General features: G+C 45.6%; 1 protein-coding gene across 1 annotated transcript in view; it reads right to left on the bottom strand.

Moving 5' to 3' along the window:
• Positions 1-22,551, bottom strand: part of LOC138301223 (ficolin-1-B-like) — a 172,817-nt gene that overhangs the window by 117,229 nt on the left and 33,037 nt on the right. Inside the window, exons 4-5 of the mRNA XM_069241468.1 lie at positions 16,814-16,858; positions 8,375-8,410 (exon numbers count right to left, since the gene is read on the bottom strand). Of these exons, the coding sequence (XP_069097569.1) occupies positions 8,375-8,410; positions 16,814-16,858 (81 nt within the window). The remainder of the gene's footprint in view (positions 1-8,374; positions 8,411-16,813; positions 16,859-22,551) is intronic.

Here is a 22,551-nt window from a genome sequence, read left to right as displayed (position 1 = left end):
TTATTAAACAATGCCTTCAATGGTTGCACCAGGACTGCTCTCAAGGTTTTATATAATTTGGCTTGAATCCCACTGGGTCCGGTTAACTCAGCGCCTTTTTAGTTCATATTATGATTTTGCACTTCTTCAGAGATCTCCTTGTTTAAGGCATTAACCTGTGCTTAGTGAGTACTGGGAGATCCTTGTCTATTAGCCAGTTTTTTTATTCTCTCACTGTCTGAATGTACATCTTCTCTGAATAATCTACTAATAAATCTTAAGATTTCACCTTTTATCCCTTTATTGGTACCAAGAACCTTACCGTGTCTACTTCAACTAGTGTGCTGATAGGATTTCTAGTTCTATCCGTTTTAATCCATTTGAATTTTTCATGATAGAAAAGAGCTGTAAGTTCTCCACTTATCTTTTATTTTCTTTACTAGGCTGCCTTGATATGCTGCTTGAGCCCTCTCTAGTTCATGTCAGAGATCTCCCAGTTTAGACGGATCATTTATTGTGGCATTTTGCAATTCTGCCTTCCTCCTCATAATTTTATCTTGAAGACCTTTTTCCTTCCCCCAATTCTCCTGATTCCGCCTAGCTGATAATTTCATTATTACTCCCCTTATGAATGCATCCTATTTCCTGGACTGACTTGCTGTTCCCTTACTTAATATAAAGAAACTTTCCATTTGATTCGCCAGCTCTATTCACAGGGCATCATCTATGAGTAACGTCCTATTCATGTCTATCTTTTCATGTGCAGTGTTAGAAATGGGGTCTTTGGTTGACAGTCAGGTTACCCCCTGTTTAAGCAAGGACCCTCACTCTAGTCAGGGTAAAAGAGAATCACCCTCAGCTAACCCCTGCTTACCCCCTTGGTAGCTTGGCAGAGCAGTAGGCTTAACTTCAGAGTGCTAGGTGTAAAGTACTTGTAACAACACACACAGTAACTTAATGAAAACACTACAAAATGACACAACACCAGTTTAGAAAAATAGGAAATATTTATCTAAACAAAACAAGACCAAAACGACAAAAATCCGACATACACAAATCAAGTCATGATTTTTTAAAGATTAAACTCAAAAATAGCACTTAGAAACACAAAATGCTTCGATGAGGTGTTAACACGGCGTCGTGACGGAGTCGTTCCCAACAAGCTGACACCAGCGGCACCGGACACGGAGTCGCGTAGACCCCCAAGTACAGTACCTTTGGTGAAGAGTGAAAACAAGCCGATGCGTGAAGTCGGGGATGGCAGCGTCTGTGCGAAACGTTGAATCCGCGTACTTCGAGCGGCGTCGGTCACGATGTGGTGCGGCGACTTCCACGGAGTCGCGGACTTCAGTGGGGTTGCAGCGGCGTTGGGCCTGCGAAGGTCGTCGCGTTCCAGCGAAGGTCACGGTGTCGGTTGCAGGCGGCGTCACCGGATTCAGTCGTCCGAAGTCGATTTCCTTGGATTTCCACCAGCTTTCCTTTCAAGGACTGGATAGGGCACCATTTGTCAGAGCAGGAATCTCTCCAGAGACTCCAGGTGCTGGCAGAAAGAAGTCTTTGCTGTCCCTGAGACTTCAAACAACAGGAGGCAAGCTCTAAATCAAGCCCTTGGAGATTTCTTCACAAGATGGAAGGCACACAAAGTCCAGTCTTTGCCCTCTTACTCTGGTAGAAGCAGCAACTGCAGGATAGCTCCACAAAGCACAGTCACAGGCAGGGCAGCACTTCTCCTCAGCTCTTCTCCAGGCAGAGGTTCCTCTTGATGTCCAGAAGTGATGTAAAGTCTGTGGTTTTGACAGGCACAGCCCTTTCAGGTGTAAGTGACCACTCCTCCCCTCCCTCCAAGCACAGATGGCTCATCAGGAAATGCAGACTACACCCCAGCTCCTTTTGTGTCACTGTCTAGTGTGAGGTGCAACCAGCCCAACTGTCAAACTGACCAAGACAGGGAATCCACAAACAGGCAGAGTCACAGAAATGGTATAAGCAAGAAAATGCTCACTTTCTAAAAGTTGCATTTTCAAACACACAATCTTAAAATCAACTTTACTAAAAGATGTATTTTTAAATTGTGAGCTCAGAGACCTCAAACTCCACATGTCCATCCGCTCCCAAAGGGAATCTACACTTTAAGCAGATTTAAAAGTAGCCCTCATGTTAACCTATGAGAGAGACAGGCCTTGCAACAGTGAAAAACGAATTTAGCAATATTTAACTGTCAGGACACATAAAACACATTAATATATGTCCCACCTTAACCATACACTGCACCCTGCCCTTCGGGCTACCTAGGGCCTACCTTAGGGATGCCTTACATGTAAGAAAAGGGAAGGTTTGGGCCTGGCAAGTGGGTACACTTGCCAAGTCGAATTTATAGTTAAAACTGCACACACAGACACTGCAGTGGCAGGTCTGAGACATGATTACAGAGCTACTTATGTGGGTGGCACAATCAGTGCTGCAGGCCCACTAGCAGCATTTGAATTATAGGCCCTGGGCACCTCTAGTGCACTGTACTAGGGACTTAATAATAAATCAACTATGCCAATCATGGATAAGCCAATTACATACACATTTTGTAAAGGAGCACTTGCACTTTAGCACGGGTTAGCTGTGGTAAAGTGCCCAGACGAACAAAAACAGTAAAATCAGAGTCCAGCACACCTGGGGAACAGAGGCAAAAAGTAAAGGGAAACCACGCCAAGGATGAAAAGTCTAACACGCAGCTTCACAGGTAGACACAACTTTAAATAAACCAAAGAGTGATCAGAAAATAGGGCAGGACAGTGTGTCACCAGCTCAACAAAATGATTTAACCACTTGTGTGCTGAGGATGTAACAGTTCTGTCCTCAGCCACGGTGGGCATGCACATGCAAAGGAAATCCCTCTGGTGTCGGCATTTTCCTTTTGATATTTTCAGCCTTGGTTGCTGGAGAAGAGGTTGCCCAGCAACCAAGGCTAAAAAGATCCTTACCCTGTAAGCACCAACGTCATTACAGGGAAAATGAAAGTAAAATGCTCCAGAGTGGAGCGGGGTTGAAGCCCACTAGACTCCAGGGACTATACTATTTTTTAAAATAAGAGGGCTGGGGGCTGCCCACCATGGGCATGACCATGCCCTCACCCCAAATAAATAGGGACACAGTCCTTTTGCCTCCTGGGGGTAGATGGAGGTAATTACCCCTGAATAACCCTATGGGGGCCAGCCAGCCAAATAGATGCCAGGGGGGGGAAACAGAGTAGTGGAGGCTGCCCACCACCATGGGCATGGTTATACCCCCACCCCAATTGAAGGGGGCAACAATCTTTCTGCTTCCCCTGCAGACTAAAGCACCTCATCCCAATGGCAAGTAAGAGGACTTTTAGGTGTTGATTTTACATATGGGCCAGGTGAGCTTGGCTAACTCCCAAGATCGTCACACTTGCAATGGTGAAAAGCTGAATTTTTTGGGCTTGAGTAGGCTGCCACCTGGAAAAGCCTACCAGACCAAGACACTTCTGAAAACTATACATCTGGGGGAGTCCAGAATGGTGTGCCTCACGTGCCCTGCAAACCTCCAATTTTGCCTGAGGTCATGCATTTATCCTACAATTCTGTGATATAAACTTCTGGCATCCACAGAAATCCACAACATTCCTACCACTCAGCATTGCCCCATCTGTACTGATAAAAACTCTGCCCCTCAGGGCCTAGTGCCAGTGACAGGAACGGATCCAACCGTGGTCAAAAGGAGCCTCCATGCAAAGGCTCCCATTGTCCTCGGTTTGATCCATTCCTGTTGCAGCACTAGGCCCAGCTACACAAGTGGGAAAGCGTTTTTTTATTGGCACAAGAGGGGCAATGCTGGGTGGTAGGAATTTTGTGGATTCCTGCAGCTTCCAGAACTTTCCATTACAGAAATGTGAGGACAATGTGCTTTTTAGTCAAAGTTGGAGGTTTGCAAGGGATTCTGGGTAAAGAAAATGTGGTGAGAGTCACGCAAGTCATCCCACTCTGGACAACCCCTAGGTGTCTGTTTTTTAAAAACATACAGGTTGGCTAGGTTTCCCTAGGTGCCAGCTGAGCTAGGGTCCAAAATCTAGAGCTCCCCACATTGGAAAAAGGTCAGTTTTCGGCGCTGCATCCGTGTAGCATTTTGGGCTGTTTCCTGTTGCAGGTACTAGGTCTACCCACAAAAGTGAGGTAACATTTTTATCGGGACACTTGTAGGAGCATAAAATAGTAGAACATTTGTTATTACCAATTGTATTTTGCTTTATTTGTGCCTTTCAAATGTAAGCCAGTGTATAAGAAAGATTACATTTTGAGAAATATCCTCCAAATCATGCGCTGGAATGAGTACCCACAAATTCAGAGATGTAGAATTCACCACTGCTCCTAAACTCTATATCTTGTGCCCATTTTACAAATACATAAGTTTCCTTGATATCCATTTTTCACTCTGCCTATTTTTCTATAAGAGTTGGTCTAAACTATGTAGTCAACAAAAACCCATTGTATGGTGCTGCTCAGTTATTTCCTCTGTGTGCCTTGGGTTCTTCGAGAACCTAGAGGCCCTATATCTCCCAACAACCAGAAGGGTCTAGAAGACATAATGGTATATTGCTTTTGTCAATTGACCTTGTGACAAAATGTTACAGATGAAAATGTTGTCACAAACGCCCTTTTTTCCTACGCATTTTTGATATTTTTGTAGTTCAACAGTTATTTTCCTTGGGAAAACCTTGAAGGACCTATACCTGTGACACCTTGTTGAAATTGGACTTTTGTCTACTTTACAGAAATCTATTGCTTTTCTGGATCACCCATGGGTTTCACACTGGTTTCCATCACAAACTGGAAGTAGTTTGAGAGCACACAAAATAGGGAAAATGGGGAAATTCGTGCGTTTGAGGCCCTCTTCCACCCACAGGCTCCCACCTGCACCTCATCCCTGGTGGCCCAGTGTTGAGCTTCTGTCTTTTCTGTCTGTGTTTTTCCTGCTTTTTTGCTTGCCTTTTAGTACTTTTTCTTTTTTTCACTTTTTGCCTTATTTTGCATTATTGCCTCTTCTCCTCTCTGCAACATCACGCCCCTGCCACTGCTTCGTCCCTGTGGCCACGCCCCCTCTCAGCGCCACTTTCCTGCCTCCCAGCTGACCAGCCCCTCCCACCTTCCTGCCCTACTCAATGCTGGCCGCTGCGCGGTGACAGAGTGACTACACTGTCCCTTGGTCAGCGTCTTTAGCTCCCCACCTCGCAGCTTCACCTATCTGCTGCCGCCCCTCGCGCTCCTCTGCATCCAAGCTTGGCACGTTCGAGGCCCTCCTCCACCTGCAAGCTCCCGCCTGCTCTTCATCCCTGGTAGCAAAGTGATGAGCTTCTGCCTTTTGTTTCTCTGTTTTTCCTGCCTTTTTGCTTTCCTTTGTGTACTTTTCCTTTTTTCACTTTTTGCCTTATTGCCTCTTTCCCCTCTCTGACACTTTCCTTGCTCCTCTCCACTCCCTGCTTTGCTCCTGCTGCCCCACCCCCATCTCAGTGCCTATTTTCTGCTTTCCAGATGACCAGCCCCTCCAACCTCCCTGTCCTTCTTATTGGTGGCCGCTGTGCAGTGGGCGTGCCAAAGGCAAGCCCATCTGCACCCATCCACGCATGGACCGCACCCAGCGCCACAGATCCTGGTCTTCATCGCTACAACGCCAGCACTGTCAACGCCCTCAACACCGGACGATCCACCGAAAGCCACATTGCGCTGCCCAAAAACCTCAAGGCCCGTTCACCTGCCGCAACTGCTCCTTCTCCTACCTCCGCACACTGGACCCTCCCACCACATGCCCACACAGTACTGGATCCGACCACCTCAGCTGCATCTTTCTCAACACCTGCTCCCGCATGAAATACGCAAAAGAGATCTGGGACCTGCCCGACTCCATCACTCTAGACCCAGACGTCGCCTTCTTCACAGAAATCTGGGTGACCCCCGCCTCAGCCCCGGACATCGCCACCGCCATTCCCGACGGCTTCAAAATCTACACAACGACTGCATCAACCGTCCAGGAGGAGGCATCACCATTGTCCAAAGAAACAACCTCCATCTCACTACCAGTTACGACGACCACTCCCCCAGCATGGAGCACCTCCACTTCCAGATCCAGACCAACCCAAACACCACCCTCTGCGGCACCCTCATCTACAGACCCCTCAGATCTCGCCCCCCTTTGGCATATCCATAGTCAACTTAATTGCACACCACACTCTCACCTCAACGGACTACACCCTCCTCGGCGATCTCAATTTCCACCTGGAAAAACGCAATGACCACAACACATCTTCCCTACTGGAGAACCTCACCGCCCTGGGACTCCAACAACTGGTCACTTCACCAATCAACTCAGCAGGACACACACTCGACCCCATCTTCTCCACCAGCAACGACATCCACGTCAGCCATACCTCAGAACTGCACTGGAATGATCACCACTGTGTTCACATCTCCTTCACCAAACACACCGAACACCTCCACGCCCACTGCCACCCACGAAGGAGCTGGAACAAGGTCTCCGAAGACCAACTCGTCACCACCCTCCACCAAATACCACTGCTGGCATCCACAGATGCCAACACATTAGCACGCAACCTCCACCAATAGATCTTTGACTGCACCAACATTCTGGCCCCTCAAGAAACCCTCTGACAAGCAACCAGGCAAGAAAGCCAGCTGGTTTTCCCCCAACCTCCAAGAGTCTGAGCGCACCTGTAGACGGCTCCAGAAAAGATGGAGGAGCAGCAAAGACCCCGGCGACCAACGCAGCCTTCAAAACCGCCATCACCACACACCACCACCTCATCAGAATCACAAAGAGAATGGCCATTCAGGAATGCATCAACGTCAATGCACACAACAGCAAAGAACTCTTCGCCCTGATCAAAGAATTCACCAAACCCAGCACGGACTCCACAGACATTCCCCTTCCTAGGGCCTCTGGGACAACCTCGCCAGCTTCTTCCACCGCCATATATTAGACATCTATGCCAGCTTTTCCACCCAGGACCCTCCCACCCCGCCCCCAACCACCACACCCAAAGGACCCAGTTCCCAGCCAACCCTGCATGACTGGACCACTCTCTCCACTGAAGACATCCAGAGACCATGAAAAACATCCACTCCTTGCGCCCATGCCCCCACCACATCTTCAACCGAGCCAGCACCACCATTGCCCCCAAACTATGCTGCACCATCAAGTGCTTCTTCAAGTCTGCCACATTCCCAGATGACAGGAAGCACATAGAAATCAACCCACTGCTGAAGAAACCCTCTGCTGACCCGACGGACCTCAAGAACTTCAGACCCATCTCGCTGCTTCAGAAGCAACCACAGCATTGAGACCGCAGTCCTTGCACCAACAGGCGACATCCGCACTCTCCTTCACCGAGGCGAAACCACAGCCCTCATCCTTCTGGACCTCTCTGCCATCTTTGACACCGTCTCCCCCCACACCCTCTGCACTAGACTGCACGATGCCTGCATCTGCAGCAAAGCCTTAGAGTGGGTCTGCTAATTCCTCACTGGCCAAACCCAGAGAGTCAGGCTCCCACTGTTCTTCTCACAACCAACAGAGATCAACTGTGGAGTTCCTCAGGGCTCCTCTCTGAACCCCACCCTGTTTAACATCTACTTGGCCCGCCCACTAACATCATCAGAAACCATAGACTCAACATCGTCCCAACTAATCTTCTCCCTCACCGACAAACCTACAACCACAAAAAGCAACTTCCACAATGGAATGAAGGCAAAAAATGTTACTGCCATTAGAAACCCCACAAGGATACTTCTTTACTCCATTCCTTCATTCTTTTCATTGAATCCTGTATGACTGTTTTCAGGAGAGATAGTATCCTCCTTTACCTTTTTAGTCTCCTTTCCTTCATTCATCTCCCTCCAAACTAGTTTGTTTCAGAAGCCACAGAGAGAATATGGAAGACATCTATGGTCATCTCTACTAGGCTGTCATCTTCCCATTACACTTCCAGGTTGTTCCTTTCTAGGCCCCTCACTTCTCAGTGCTGTAGGGTCTGAGGAATGATACACGGTAGGCTATATGTTAGAGACCTGACAGGTCTCACGTAGAGCCCTGTCAGTTCTCTTCTACTGTGACTTCTGCTGCTTCCAATGGTGTTAGAAAAAGTCCTATAGGTCACAGTTGCTGCCTATCGTGACTACTGAATGGACAGTACTAGTACTACTCAGTACGTTGTTATACTTTAACCGAACAGTAGCAGCATGTGTCAGAAGCAAGAAAATGTAAGGAGGCAGACAGCAACTGCACCTCTTAGTTTCAAACAGTTATAAACAGAGCCTGTTATAGTAAAGGTATCTGTTCATTTTCATTGTGTAATAACAGTCAAGGTTCTTACCAGTGGTAACTGACCCTCCTTCATCCCCTTTAGCACCTAAAAAGAATAACAGCACAGAATCAGTTCCGGAAAATAAAATGTGAAAAGCCAAGTCAGCTATTCAAAGGAGGACATATTATCTTTCATTCCACTCAGACTCATTAGCATGGTAAAACATCCACTCATATTTCTGAGAATTGGACAGTACTATTCTAGATTCTTTAGCAAACTCCAATATGATCACAAGCTCATTAGTACTGAAAAAACACCCATTAAATGATGAGCATCATCAATTATCACAACACTAAGATGGACTACGGAGGTCAGAACTATCAAACAATAACAACTAAGGGCCTCATTATGAGTCTGTCAGTCTTCAGAACACCAGATTCGCAGTGGCAGTCGAACTGCCGTGGCTTTGACAGTCCGACCGCCAAATTACGACTTTGGCAGTTGGACCACCAAAGGAACACTGTCCCCGCCAGGAACATGGTTCCCGGCGGTTGTCGGGCTTGTAATCAGCCATGGCGGCACTGAACTCAGCACTGTCGTGCTGATTACAACCCCTCTTTCCATTAGCCTTTTCATAGCGGGGACCCCGCCATGAAAAGGCTGATGGAAAGGTAGTGCAAGTGGTCACAGGAGGGCCCTTGCACTACCCACAACCTAGTCATGGGCAGTGCAGGCCCCCCTGCTCAGCACCACCAGAATGCGCACTGTATGCCATGCAGACAGTACGCATTCCCATGGTGCTGGTCGGCCCCCTCTGTGCTATGAGATAGCACCCGGCTCCTTTAAGGGAGCTGAGTGCTATCTCGTAGCACTGTTCCCCCTGGACTGTCCAGCGGGAACGCTCTAGTACAATGTTCCCTTCAGTCAGACCAGAAGGAAAATCGTAATAAGGTGGAGGGGTGGACTCCACTGCCATGGTGGTGGCGTCCTCCCTGCAAGTTTGGCGGTCCCACGTTGGGTCCGCCAAACTCGTAATGACCCCTTAAATAGAATTAGCAAAAACTAGTCATCAATCACACAAGACGACAAATTCAACTGAGGAACACAGGTAGAAAATATTTAATTAGCTAAAAGACATCCACTCTAGAGTATGACACAAAGGTCATGGTAATCAACAGCAGGATGGAACCCCCCCTTCCAGTCACATAGAGCAAGACATAGGCACATCTCTTACCAGAGGTAACAAGGTAAAACAAACCTGGGTCTAAGGTTTGACCCAGCCTTCTACATCTAACAGTAAACCACGGCTATAACAAAAATCTCTAACATTCAGCTAATGATGGTGAGCAGGTTTAAAATCAATCAAATCAAATCAGGGTTTATAAAGTGCAACTACTCACCCGTAAGGGTCTCAAGGCGCTAAGGGAGTTTGCCCTCTGAGCTTCAGTTGAAGACCCATGTTTTAAGGTCCTTCCTGAATTGAGGTAGTGATAGTGACTACCTGAGGTGCAGGGGCAGGGTATTCCAGCTCTTTGCCGCAAGGTAGGAGAAGGATCTTCCACCAGCCGAGGTCTTCCATATGCTGGGTACAGTGGCTAGTGCTTGTTGAGCGGAGTGGAGAGGTCTGGTGAAGGAATAGAAGGTGATGTGGTGGTTGAGATAGGTGGGTCCTAGGTCGTGGAGGGCCTTGTAAGCACGGATGAGGAGCTTGAAGTTCATTCTTATCTCAGCAGGAAGCCAGTGGAGGTCTCTTAGATGAATGAAGATATGTTTGCGGCGGGGAATGTCCAGGATGAGTCTGGCAGAGACATTTTGGATGTGCTGTGGTTTCTTCAGGTTCTTCTGGGTGGTACCAGCATAGCGGGTGTTTCCATAGTCAAGTCTGCTGGTAACCAGGGCATGGGGTACGGTTTTGCAGCAGTCCTTTGGGATCCATTTGCAGATCTTCCGGAGAAGTCTCAGAGTGTGTGAAAGCAGGAGGATGCAACTGAGTTGACTTGGTGGGACATGGTGTGCAATGTGACCAGGATGAAGCTGAGGTTGCATGCGTTGGGGTGGGGATGGGGGGTGCCGAGGGTCGATGGCCACCAGAAGTCATGTGGATGGTCCGAGGATGAGGATCTCAGTCTTGTCAGACTTCAGCTTCAGGCAGCTGTCCTTCATCCAGGCGGCAACAGCTTCCAATCCCGTTGTGGAAATTCTTCTTGATAGTAGTGGGGTTTTCGGTCAGTGAGATGATCAGCTGGGTATCGTCGGCACAGGAGACGATGTTCAGCCCGTGGTTCCTGATGATGGATGTGAGCGGGGCAATGTAGATGTTGAAGAGTGTGGGGCTCAGGGAGGAGCCCTGAGGAACTCCAGAGAAACAAATGAATCCAAGCCTCAAGAGCTCTACTGGTGTTGCTGAAATAAACTTTACAGAAGGGCATCACATAAAGAGCTACTTCAAAGGGTCAGAGACCAAGCAACCAGTTTATGCCTGGAATGGAAGAAGATGGATCGCATCAATCCCGTCTTAAAAAAACAGCAATGCCTTCTGGTAGGATAAACGATGAAGTTCAGACTCATATGTATAACCTACAGAACCTTTGAGGAAGGGGTTCTCCCAATGCGTGGAAACTAGTGGTAAATATTAGTGATAAGGAAATGCTATACTAATGGCCCAAGCTCACTTGAAGCATAAAAATAAATCAATAAAAGTGTTGGAACTTCCATGAGAATTACTCCAAACCATAAAGTCCTAAAATCACACATGTAAGGACGTACGTCATATTGCTGTGTGTCCTCATTTTTTTTGTGCTGGACCTCTGTCATAGTCATGGGAGTCAATTCACTAAGATGCCAGCGGTAGTGGAATTGACATCACACGCTTTTAACCTTTACTGTGACCCATACACGTGCATGCTTACACATACACACACTCTCACACACACTCTCTCACATAAACACACTCTCACCCACAAGCATGCATGCAACATACATTTAAAATTTACCTTCGCTGCCAGCTAGTGTCATATTTAAAGTAACTGTACTCAATGTTTTACACTAATAGTGAATAATATTACTGACGATTTGTGAACTAAAGAAATGGACAAATAAATCTGAAAAGTGCAGCCTCAACCGTCGTCCATTAGGACGAGTTGCCCCTGTGCTCTAGGCACTGTTGTTTCACCATCTTTGAGGCCAGGAGTCGCAAAGGCAGTGACAGGGGTCACAAGGGGCATGCCAGGGGTTGCAATTGCAATCCCTGGTGCCCCCTAAATGATTCCATGGTCGTAGCTGCAGCTTGCCACACTGACATAGATGTGTGCGCTGTTAAAAGGATAAACATTTTTATTTTCAAATGCCCACACTGCCAGGCAACAGTCCTAGCCTCTGTGCCTTTCTAAAGTTATTTAAGCATAGTAATCAATGGAGGTGGGAATTTAAATTTTCCAAGAATAAAATAAAGCGCCTGCCAATTTATGAGATCAAACACTTTTTCAGCGTCTATCATTAAAATTGCTACCTTTTCACGATTAACTGTGAAATAATCAATAGCTTGAATCAAAAAATTAATATAGGCGCCCATCAACCTGTTGGACGAAAAAACTAAGGGATTTTGATCTTTCTTTCCGGAAGCCTACTACTACCTACTCTTTAAAGTTCTTTGAAATAGATACAGCTTTTTTCATATCGTTCAAAACTTTTATTACAAATGGAAGTAGTTCTACCACAAAGGCCTTATGTACTTCAGTGGGAATGCCGTTGCTAACGCTAGTATTAGCATACACCATATTTTTAAGAGCGGAAGTGATCTCCTTGGCCACTATTTGCTTTGAGAGGGTGTTCTTCTGACTACCAGATATTTGAGGTAACTGCAATGAAGAAAAATAGTCGGACAATTGCTCTTGCGATACTGTCTGATCTTTTGCGTAAATCTGTCTATAATGATTAAGAAATATCTCCATTATTCTTGTGCTACTATCTAGATCACCCCCATTGCTGGGTCTTCTTATTTGATTAATTAGTTGCCTACTCTGTTGACTTTTTGTTGACCATGCCAAATACTTTCCCAAATGCTAGCTCTCTTCGTAGAGATTCTGTTGAAAGGGTTTACCCCCGGTAATTACCTCTAAAATATATAAAGAAATCTCTGAGCTCTCACTTTGCTCTGATGAGCTGTTCTTGTTCTACCTGCCTGGCCGATGGGCTCATTGGATTTGAGGCTTCACTCATCACAGTCTCTACGGCTGCCCGAAGATTTGGGATCTTATAAATCTGGGCCCTGGCTAAATTTGCCTTGTTTGATATCATCCGTGCTCTAAAGGCTGCCTTAAGTGCCTCCCAGACCATAAAGATGGAAGCAATATTAGCATTAGTCTAAAAAAAAAACCTCTTGAATAAACTGGCGCATTTGCTTTAGCCAAGTTTGATCGGATAATAATGACTTAGCAAATTGCCATTGTGGCCTCTTTACCTCCCCAACTTACCAGATAACCAGCTGGACCATTGAATGGTCTGAAAAGGAGCATGTGAAAGTCTCGACCTTCCTGCTTTTTAACAACCTTGATATTAAGAAAAAGTCTATGCGGGAGGCAGAGTGAAACCTAGCAGAGTAGCATGTATATTGTGTGAATTCAGGATGAATAGGGTGCCATGGGTCTACCAACGCCACATTCTGCTTGATTATATTCAGAATCTTAGCAGTCTTCAGCATGAGCTGTCTTTAATCTTTCTTGGATGTGTTCAAGGACAGATCTTGTATAATGTTAAGATCGACGCCCAGGACTAACAATCCCTCTGTCTAAACAATGAGATTGTACATTTGGTCCAGGCTTTCAGTATCATCTATTATTGGGCCATAATAATTGCAGAAATTCAAAACCTTCTCAGCTAGTCTAGCTTCTATCCATATCCACCTGCCTTTACTATTCCTAAAAACCTATTTTATCTCTCAATTTAAGGTGTTTGTAAATAATACCGCCACCCTTCACATTGTAATTCCTCCTGAAGCAGAAAGTGCCTGTGTGTATTTCAGAGGGATGGAAACTCTTGGAGAGTTATTTTTAAAATAGGTTTCCTGTAAAAAGATGACCTCCGGGTTAAATGTGGCAATCTATTTTAACAAAGCACCACATTTCTGTTTGTTCAAGAGACCATTTCCGCTACAGGAACTATTTTTTTTATCTGCAGTATCATTTTAATCTACATACTCAAGCTTCGCCCCTAGACAATAATCCTCCTTGAGCCAGCTAAATTCCCATTCAGATATCATGGAACATGCAACGTAACCGCCTGCACTTGCCAGGGTCTTCGAATGCTTACACCAGACCTTCCTTGAGCCGCATTTGCCACTCTGCCCATGCTCATTTTGAATTAGCACACTGCCCCTACACCCTCTTCTATCTCAAATACACACACCATCCCCAGACCACCACCACTCACCCCACATGACAGGAAGGAGTGTCCACCTTTCTCCTTGCCCCCTCCCAACACAAGATGGGTGCAATGTCCCCACTGTGCTCTGGGGCCTGCCTCCTCCCCCCACCCCCCACCTACCTCCTGCAAGAACACCCACCACCCGGACCCTGGAAGCTCCCTAGCCATCAATACAGCATACTATCACATTAGAGACAGTTTGATAAATCTGGTGGAAAACCAGGAGAGGTGCCTTTGCCCTCCCTGTCATCATGAACCCTAGTCTTCCATATAGCTTCATGGCCTAGAAACACATCTTAGAAACTTGAAACTGAAAGCAGAAAGAAATAATACAATGCATCCTGGACCATATTAACCACTAAACCCTGGAATTGTGCACAGCCTCCTGGACTCTCCTGCCCCACCCGCAACCTTCACATATAGCATTCTACAAAAGAAGTGCAGTATACAATTATGCCATCTATATGTCTTTTAACCAGCCGCCTCATGCAGCAAGGATTGTGCTTCTTCTAAAGTGGAGCAGACATAGAATTTGCCTTTAAAGAACACTTTTAACTTTGATTGCTGAACGAGTGAGGCCTGGGCGCCAATGGATTTAAACTGTGCAATTAATCCCAAAATGTCCCTCCTCCTGTGGGCTGCTGAGGCTGACAGAACCAGGTATAAGACAGTGGCCCTCATTCTGACCCTGGCGGTCTTTTCGCAAGACCGCCGAGTTACCGCCGCGGTGAAGACCGCCGACCGCGGCGGTATGCCGCTGTGCGCATTCTGACCGCTGGGAGCGTTCCGCCGGAAAACCGCCAGCAGCCACACTGGCGGTCGGCGGGAAAGTGGAGACTGGTCAACCTCCACCGCCACGCCAGCAGAACACCGCCCATAGAATTACGACCCACATTTCTGTGTGGCGGTCTTCTGTTGGCGGTCTTCTGTTGGCGGTCACCTCCCCATGGCTCCCGTCGCCTCCCGGAGGACCAACGCACAAGGTAAGTTGATCGTCCGTGAGGGGAGGGGGTGGGGGGGTGTTGTGTGATGTGGGCGTGCATGGGGGTGTGCGTGTGAGTGTGTAGAGGGGGTGTGTGAGTGCGTGTATGCGGGCGGGGGGTGCTGCTGTGTCTATGGGTAATGTGTGCTGTTCGGCAGGTGCGCATGTCTGCATGTATGTGTGCGGGTATGTGTCCCCGTTGTGTATGTGTGTGTAGGGGGTGTGTATATGTGCATGTTGGGGGTGTGTGCATGTCGGGGTGCATGTATGTGCATGTCGGGCTGGGGGTGGGGAGGGGGTTCGTACCACCTCTGGGGGGTGGCAGGGGGGTGGAGGGTGTGGGGGGAGGACTCGGGTGGGTAGTGGGGGGTGGGGGAGACCCCTATCAGTGCCAGGGAAGGAATTCCCTGGCCCCGATAGTGCTTACCGCCATGGTTCGCACGGCGGTTCCCGCCCGCAAGAAACCGCGGCGGTAGGCAGGGTCATAATACCCTTGGCGGTCTTGGGACGACCGCCGGGCCGGAGTGCGCAAACTCCAGCCCGGCGGTCATGACCGCCGTGGCGGTCGGAGTGGAGAAGTGGCGGTCGGTCGCGGCGGGGACCGCCGCGGTCAGAATGCCATTTTTAATACCGCCGGTCTGTTCGCGGTCCGACCGCCGTCTCTCCGCCGACCGCCAGGGTCAGAATGAGGGCCAGTATCAGTTCTGTCATCCCAGATATCGGCTTTTTTCAGATAGTGGGGCATTCCGTATTGTCATGCTTTTTTGTAATTACAAGACTGCGAGTTTTGGGGTCTGTTGCTATCTAAATGTGTGTTAAAAGTGTGGGAACTACTTGGATTTAGAATACTTGTTGACTTTTATAACGGGGCGAAACTGATAACGTTGGAAAGTGTGGTACAGCAATTTGGCAGTCAGAGCACCTTAATTCGTTTCAATTTTAATCAAATACGCAGCTTCCTAAAGAACAATTATATAGTAATGAATGAAGGTGCAAGGTTGATAACATATCATATGAATTTAACCAAATTGACAGGCGTGGGGAATTGGTACCCTCTGTTACATCACCAGGAAAATCAGAAAATACTTCCGGAACTATTGCAGAAAATCTTTCTGGAAACTAGTGTACATTTAATAGTCAGGAATGGGAGTTTCTTAGCGAGATTGGGTAGAGCTCTTTAAGAGCGCCCAATTTTAAGTGTATGACTTTTCTATTAAGATGGTTAGCATAGTATACACCCCATTGGCTCCATGAGATGTAGTCTTCGGTGCTCGATCAGTGTGCTCCGCAAAGGGGTGTGGTGGATGGATCCATGGTTTTTTTGGTTGTCCTAGTCTCCCGCAATTTTGGTGCGAAGTCTTCAATGCAATTAGGTTCAGTGCCCAGACTGAGATTTCCCCACCCCGTTGCTGGTGCTGTTGGGGTTTTCGAATGAGCTGCTGTGCTCTGCACAAATATCAGCAGTATTTTACATCACCTGCTGTTGCAGTAGCTCATTCTCTGATTTTGCATGTACCAGCAAATACATTTATCAGAGGGGTGTTTAAGACCCCACACACCCCTCCTGAAGCTACGCACCTACATACATGTGGGAATTAGTGGTGTAGGATATTTTTATTCCACCCGCTTCTAAACATATCATGTTTCCTAGCACCTTTTGTTGCAGGAACTATGACCTATATCCTGATATATAATATGTAATATCCCTTTTAATTAATAGCCCATGATATGAAAATGTTATGCAGAACAAATTTGCATTATATAGGCAACATAGGCCAAACAGATCAGTGGTTATTGCTTAATACCATTATGAAAAATATGATACTTTCTGCTTAAACTCCGATGACGTGCATGCTATTAACATCATCTGCTCTGAGTGGATTGCGTCACTTCACAGATCTCCATGAGCATGCTCTCCAGCTGATCACAGAATGCCTATATGGGATATCCTGTGGCTATTTCACCATTGAGAAAGGAAATTAAGAACATTCAGAAAAGTAATGCCCTTCAGGATGATTTTGCTTGAACCCCAGGGGCTCAATGAAGCCTCATAACAAGAACTCATCATTGAGTAACAATAGATCGTGTTTCCATGGGTTTCTCACCTTTTTCTCCTGGAAGTCCTGGCAAGCCAGAAATACCTTTTGGTCCTGTTAAATCCACAAAACAAGAACTGTTTATTAGAGACGTTACATACTGAAGAGTTTATGAAAGACAATAAGAATAATCATAGAATAGTTATATTATTTCACTTCACTTGAAATGCAGATGTCATTATAATCATCTGTTCCCAGCTCTCTGCTAGGATAGATCAGTGAGGACATGAAACAACTGCAGCTATCTACTTGCAGCCTCACAAAGCACAACAGCTCACCTTCCCCAGGTTTTTGAAAACACGAATCATTCAGCTGGATATCATTGGAGAACATGTGCCTGCAGATCTGCTTTAGAACAAAACAATATTTAAAAACCAGTGGCGAAGACAACAGATGTCAAAATGGTTTGTTATCCGGCATAAACAGATAGATAATGTGAAAGATGAACATCAAGAGCATATGTATGTATATGTATGTATATATATATATATACAGACTGAGGTGAGCAAATTTATATATATATAAACAGACTGAGGTGAGCAAATTTAGATTGTCGCTTGTGTTGCAGGGTACTCTACACTGGAGCTGCTCTCCACCTAAACTTAGGATCTACGCCATTCTATGCCTGAGAGGGTTTTGTTTACTTTCAATGCATACATACACACACACACACACACACAGACACTTGCGGTGAAGTCAACCTCAGTATCTGGTCTCCTTAATTCAGTTAACCAAATCAGTATTTAACTTCATTACATACTTTAGATGTAATGCTTTGAGATAAACTAAGATAAACTAGAGAGGGCCCCTGACTTCCTGAACAGGTGCTGCGTTTAACGATGACAACGCCTACGAAAAGCATGTATAATGAAATGTAATTAGTCATTTTTAACGTTGTAATCTACACGTTTACATTCACTTCACAATTAGATGTGTGCATCCCAGACGGTGAAGTTCCACAGCACTCATAGAATAGAATAACCAAATTAATTTATTAAACATATATATAAGTATCTATGTATCCTGTGGGAGTATCTCCTGTCTAAATAGTTTTCCCACAAGAATATACACAAGGGGACTAGGGATTCAATATTGAGATGCTTACAAAGCCAGAGCTGATCTTGCGGAAAGAACCAGTAGAACTTTAACAGAGAGCAGCCCGTATTTTGATATGGGCAGAGATTGCTTGGCAGCAGGCTGTAGGTAAATTAAGCTCCTGCTCTCAGTCTGCAACCATGTCAAGGATCACTTTAGGTGAGCAGCAGTATCTAGCAATGACTTCTTCCCCTGACACTCCATGTATATTGAGCCTTAACCTCTTAACCCTCTCTCCTCTTCAAACAATTACTCAAAATGGGGTGCAATGATGGCAAAACAAATTGCTTGATTGTGTGAGTTCCTTTCTTATATGGTCAGCCCGGATGTGGTTGGTTGGTGTTGTAATAAGTTTCACATGTACATGATGGTCTAGTTCAAAACAATAATTCCTTGCACCAACAGGTGTGTTGTAACCCTGTGTGTTGTAAGTAGAGTAAGACATATTTTATACATTTCAACAGGATTTGCTTAAAAGACAAAACAATTGAAACTGTAAAAGTCTTGTTATAACATTCAACTAGATTTCCTTCAAGAAAAAAAAAATGATAGAATTTTACAATAAAATAATGTTCCTGTATTTTCAAATATATTGCTATCCTTATTTGGTAGTTCCATTGTTAGTATGTTGCAGTACCCAAGGTTGCCAATGTGTGGTACTGGACTTATTCCAAGTCTGAGCTGGAGTACATTTACTACTATCTTGGTTCCTTCCTTAGTAACTTTAAAAGTACAGTTTGTGAATAGTAATGGCTTACTATTTTGTTGGTGGGTGTTTGGCACTCCCTAACCCCATCCTTACGCCCCCCTTAGCTCCTCCTCACTCCTCCCTAATCTCATCCAATTAATAGTTACTAGTGCCCATTTCCCAGCCCTCCCAAATTTTCTACACACTACTTACGAAATACATACTTATTGTTAGAAATTGTGGTATTGGTTGAGGAGGGGGTGTTAGCCCTTCTCAAGCAACAACCACAATCCTTGTCACGTTGAACCACAAAAGTCACTAAAATAACCTGTGCTAGATCGTCTGGTAGCGTAGCACAAAAGCAGTTAGGCTTTACTCAAAGGAACCATGTTAAGTATTTGTGCAGCACAAGCAGTAATAAAGTGAAAACAAAACACAAGAAAAATCTCACCCCAAATATAAAAAAAATGAGAAAATGTTAATAAATAAAAAGGCATAAAATTAGTTAAATCCAGTCAGTAGTACCAGAGTTATGAATGTTTAAAATGTTTAGTGAAATCTAGCGCCTAAAAGATCAAAGCACTAATAGCACATATCTGGTTGTGCAAGACTGAGGGAAAGTCAAAAGTTAAGGCCATCCACGATGGAGCGTGGTTCAAACACAGTAGGTGGATTAGGCCCCGTCTCACCTCACTTTGGACTTAGAAGAAAATTTGTCTGCGAAGGTAAAATGAAGCCAGGCATGGCAGCCAGAGGTGTCTGAGGAGGATGCGCTGATGTTGGGTAGCCCCTGGAAGAAGTCACAGTACAGATATCTACGTTCAGACTTTTCTCACTTTTTTTGATACGAAAATCTCCAGCGGGATGAAGCTGCAGATTGTGACAAATAAAGGCTAAGCAAAGCAGATATCCTACCAGAGAGGATCCACCAAACAGGATTTTCAGTTCTGAGGAAGAATGTAGCAGGAGCTACCACAAAGTCAGGTCGACCGGCGATGCACGTCTGAGGTATTGGTGAGCAGGGAAGTCCCGGTCTCCAGTCAGTTTTCAGGCCACTTTTTAGTGGAAAATGTCCAAACTTCCATGTTTTGATTTTGGCTGTAGGGGCACCTTTAGCATCACTTCCATGAGTCCAGGAATGAGTCGGCACCACTTGGAGGGCAGGACTCACTTCAGGTAGGGTACAGGTGCAGTTTCAAGGTTGTTGGAACTTTTGGTGTCCCTGGAGCTCAGAATAGGAAACCAGCCAAATAGGTTCTGAAATGACTCTGGTAGCCCTGGATTAAAAGAAGACAGGCCTAAACCGGCAGGGCAGTCCTTTGGGTTACAAGGCAGGCTTCAAACAGCAGGGCAGCCGTCTCGTGGCAGCAAGACAATCATTTGAGTTGCAAAGCATGCTGCAAGCAGCAGGGCAATCTTCTGAAATACAAAAGCAGTCTTTCTGAGTGTCCTTTGTAGGTCCGGTGAACTGAAGAGTGGATCTGAGCGTCCTATTTTTATACCTGTTGTTAGAAATTGGGTTTGATTGAGAGGATGAAACCCCTTCTCAAGCAACAACCACAATCCTTGTCAGGGTGAGCTACAAAAGTCACTAAATTAACGTGTGCTTAACCCTCTGGTAGCTTGGCACAAAAGCATTCAAACTTGACTCAGAGAAAATGTGTAAAGTATGTATGGAGCACTTAAGCAGTATAAGCAGTAATAAAGTGAAAACACAACACAAGAAACATCCCATACCAATCTAGAAAAACAGAGTAGAATTTAATAAATAATTTAAGATCAAAATGACAAAAATCCAATTAGTAGAACAGAATAGGAGTTACACATGTTTTAAGTTTTCAGTGAAAAATAGCACGTAAAAGATCTGGCCACCAATTGCGGACATCTAGTTGCGAGAGACCAGGACAAGGTCGAAAGTAATGGCCGACCGCAATGAAGCATGGTTCAGATACACGAGGTGGATTCACCCTGGCCTTGGCTTACCTTCTCACTTAGAAGAAATTGTGAAGACAAATGTCTGAGAAAGTACATTTCAAAGGGGGCAAGTCATCCGGCGTGTCAAAGGCAGAGACGTCAGGACGAAATCACAGTGAAGATTTCTATTCTGGACTTTGTCACTTTTGTGGAAGTTGGAAATCTCCAGTGGTACAAAGCTGCAGGCTGTAGTGGACGAAGGCTCCATAAGGCTTGATACCTCTTCTGCGAGGAGACACTGAACAGGCTTGCTGCTCTGGAGAAGAATGTAGCAGGAGCTACCACGTAGTCATGCTGATGGGCGAGCAGGTAGGCCCGGTCTCCTCTTGGTTCTCAGGGCACTTTTTGGCTGAAAATTTTCCAAGTCCCATGTTTTGGATTTTTGTTGTTTGGGCACCTTTAACACCACTTCCAAGGGTCCAGGACTGTGTGGACACCACTTGGAGGATAAGACTCACTTCAGGTAGGATTCAGAAGCTGGGTTCAAGTTGTTGGAACTTTTGGTGTCTCTGTAGCTCAGAACAGGAGGCCAGCCAACTAGCCCCTGGAATCACTCTGGTAGTCCTGAGTCCCAGCAGCAAGGCAGGCTTCAAACAGTACTGCAATCCTTTGGGAGCAGCAGGCAGTACTCTGAAGTGCAAAACAGTCCTCAAATAGCCCGAGGGTCCTATTTTGATATCGTTTGTCAGCTTTGAAGAGGAAAAATCTTCTACAGCCCCCACCCACAGTTAGTTCTGGAATTTCCTTCCTCCCACACCCAGGCTCCAATGGGTCTGGGGAAACAAAAAGCTATTGTGAAGTTCTTTGTGAATGCGCTGAAGCAGCATCTTTGAAATGTAAGTGGGGCAGGGAACAGCTCTGCCTCACTCATCTTGGCAGGATGGCCCACCCTGCCCACCTCTAGTCCCCCTTGTTCTGGGAGAAATACACAAAAGGCAACTCTAATCACAGTGATGTAGCCCAGGAAACATGCTGCAGACATCAAATGGTTAGAACAAGAAAATGTCAACATTCTAGAGGATTTTAAATTACAACTCTCTTGAGACTGAACATTATGTTGTTATCTTTTCCCAAACAAATGTTATCACTTATTAAATGTAATATGGTAACCTATGGGAGAGATAGGCCTTGCAGTAGTGAAAAACAAATTTAAGAGTTTTTCACTATCAGGACATGTAAAACTTAAAAGGTCATGTCCGACTTTTTAAATACACTGCACTCTGCCCTTATGGCTGTTTAGGGCCTATCTCAGAAGTGACATGCAAATTAATAAAAGAGTCTTAGGCCTGGCAAAAGGTTTATTTGGTCAGGCTGAAATGGCAGTTTAAAACTGCAAACAGGCTGCAATAGAAGGCCTAAGACACGTTTAAAGGGCTACTTAAGTGGGTGACATAATACGTGCTGCAAGCCTACTGGCAGCATTTAAAGTGCAGACCCGGGTACATGCTGTACCACTTTACTGGGACCCAAAAGTAAATTAAATGTGTAATCAGGTGCTGGCAAGTTTATAATGTTTTCAGGAGTGAGCACAAGTACTTTAGCACTGGTTAGCAGTGGTAAACTGCACAGAGTGGTAAACCCAAAAAAACACATTTCATCAAACAGTAGAGGTGAAGGGAAAAAATCTGGGAGAACATTACACCAAAGGCTGACAGGTTTTACACTCATGTACTTGTGCAGAGATTTCACCGGGGTGAAGATTTCTGCATAGGAAAGATAGCAGAGGTGATCTAATGATGTTGGTTTATGAATAGATTGTTGTGGTATATGAGTAGTACTTTTGCACCATTTGTGAATAGGACCACAGTTTGCAAACCATACCTTTCATTGCTCTGACTTCAAGTAACTGATGTATAAACCAAACTTCCCAGTGGCAAACAGGTAATGTACGAGTTTTCAAAGTACTGAAATGTTTTGCATGTAGTGAAGTATTCTCCCTCTGATCTATTCATTCTGTTCATACAACGTTCAGCAATTATCATCAAGTTGA

This window comes from Pleurodeles waltl, chromosome 6 (assembly GCF_031143425.1).
Source record: "Pleurodeles waltl isolate 20211129_DDA chromosome 6, aPleWal1.hap1.20221129, whole genome shotgun sequence".
Lineage (NCBI taxonomy): Eukaryota > Metazoa > Chordata > Amphibia > Caudata > Salamandridae > Pleurodeles > Pleurodeles waltl.
The sequence above is the reverse complement of the archived record's forward strand: the minus strand, read 5'-3'. Positions and strand labels throughout refer to the sequence as shown.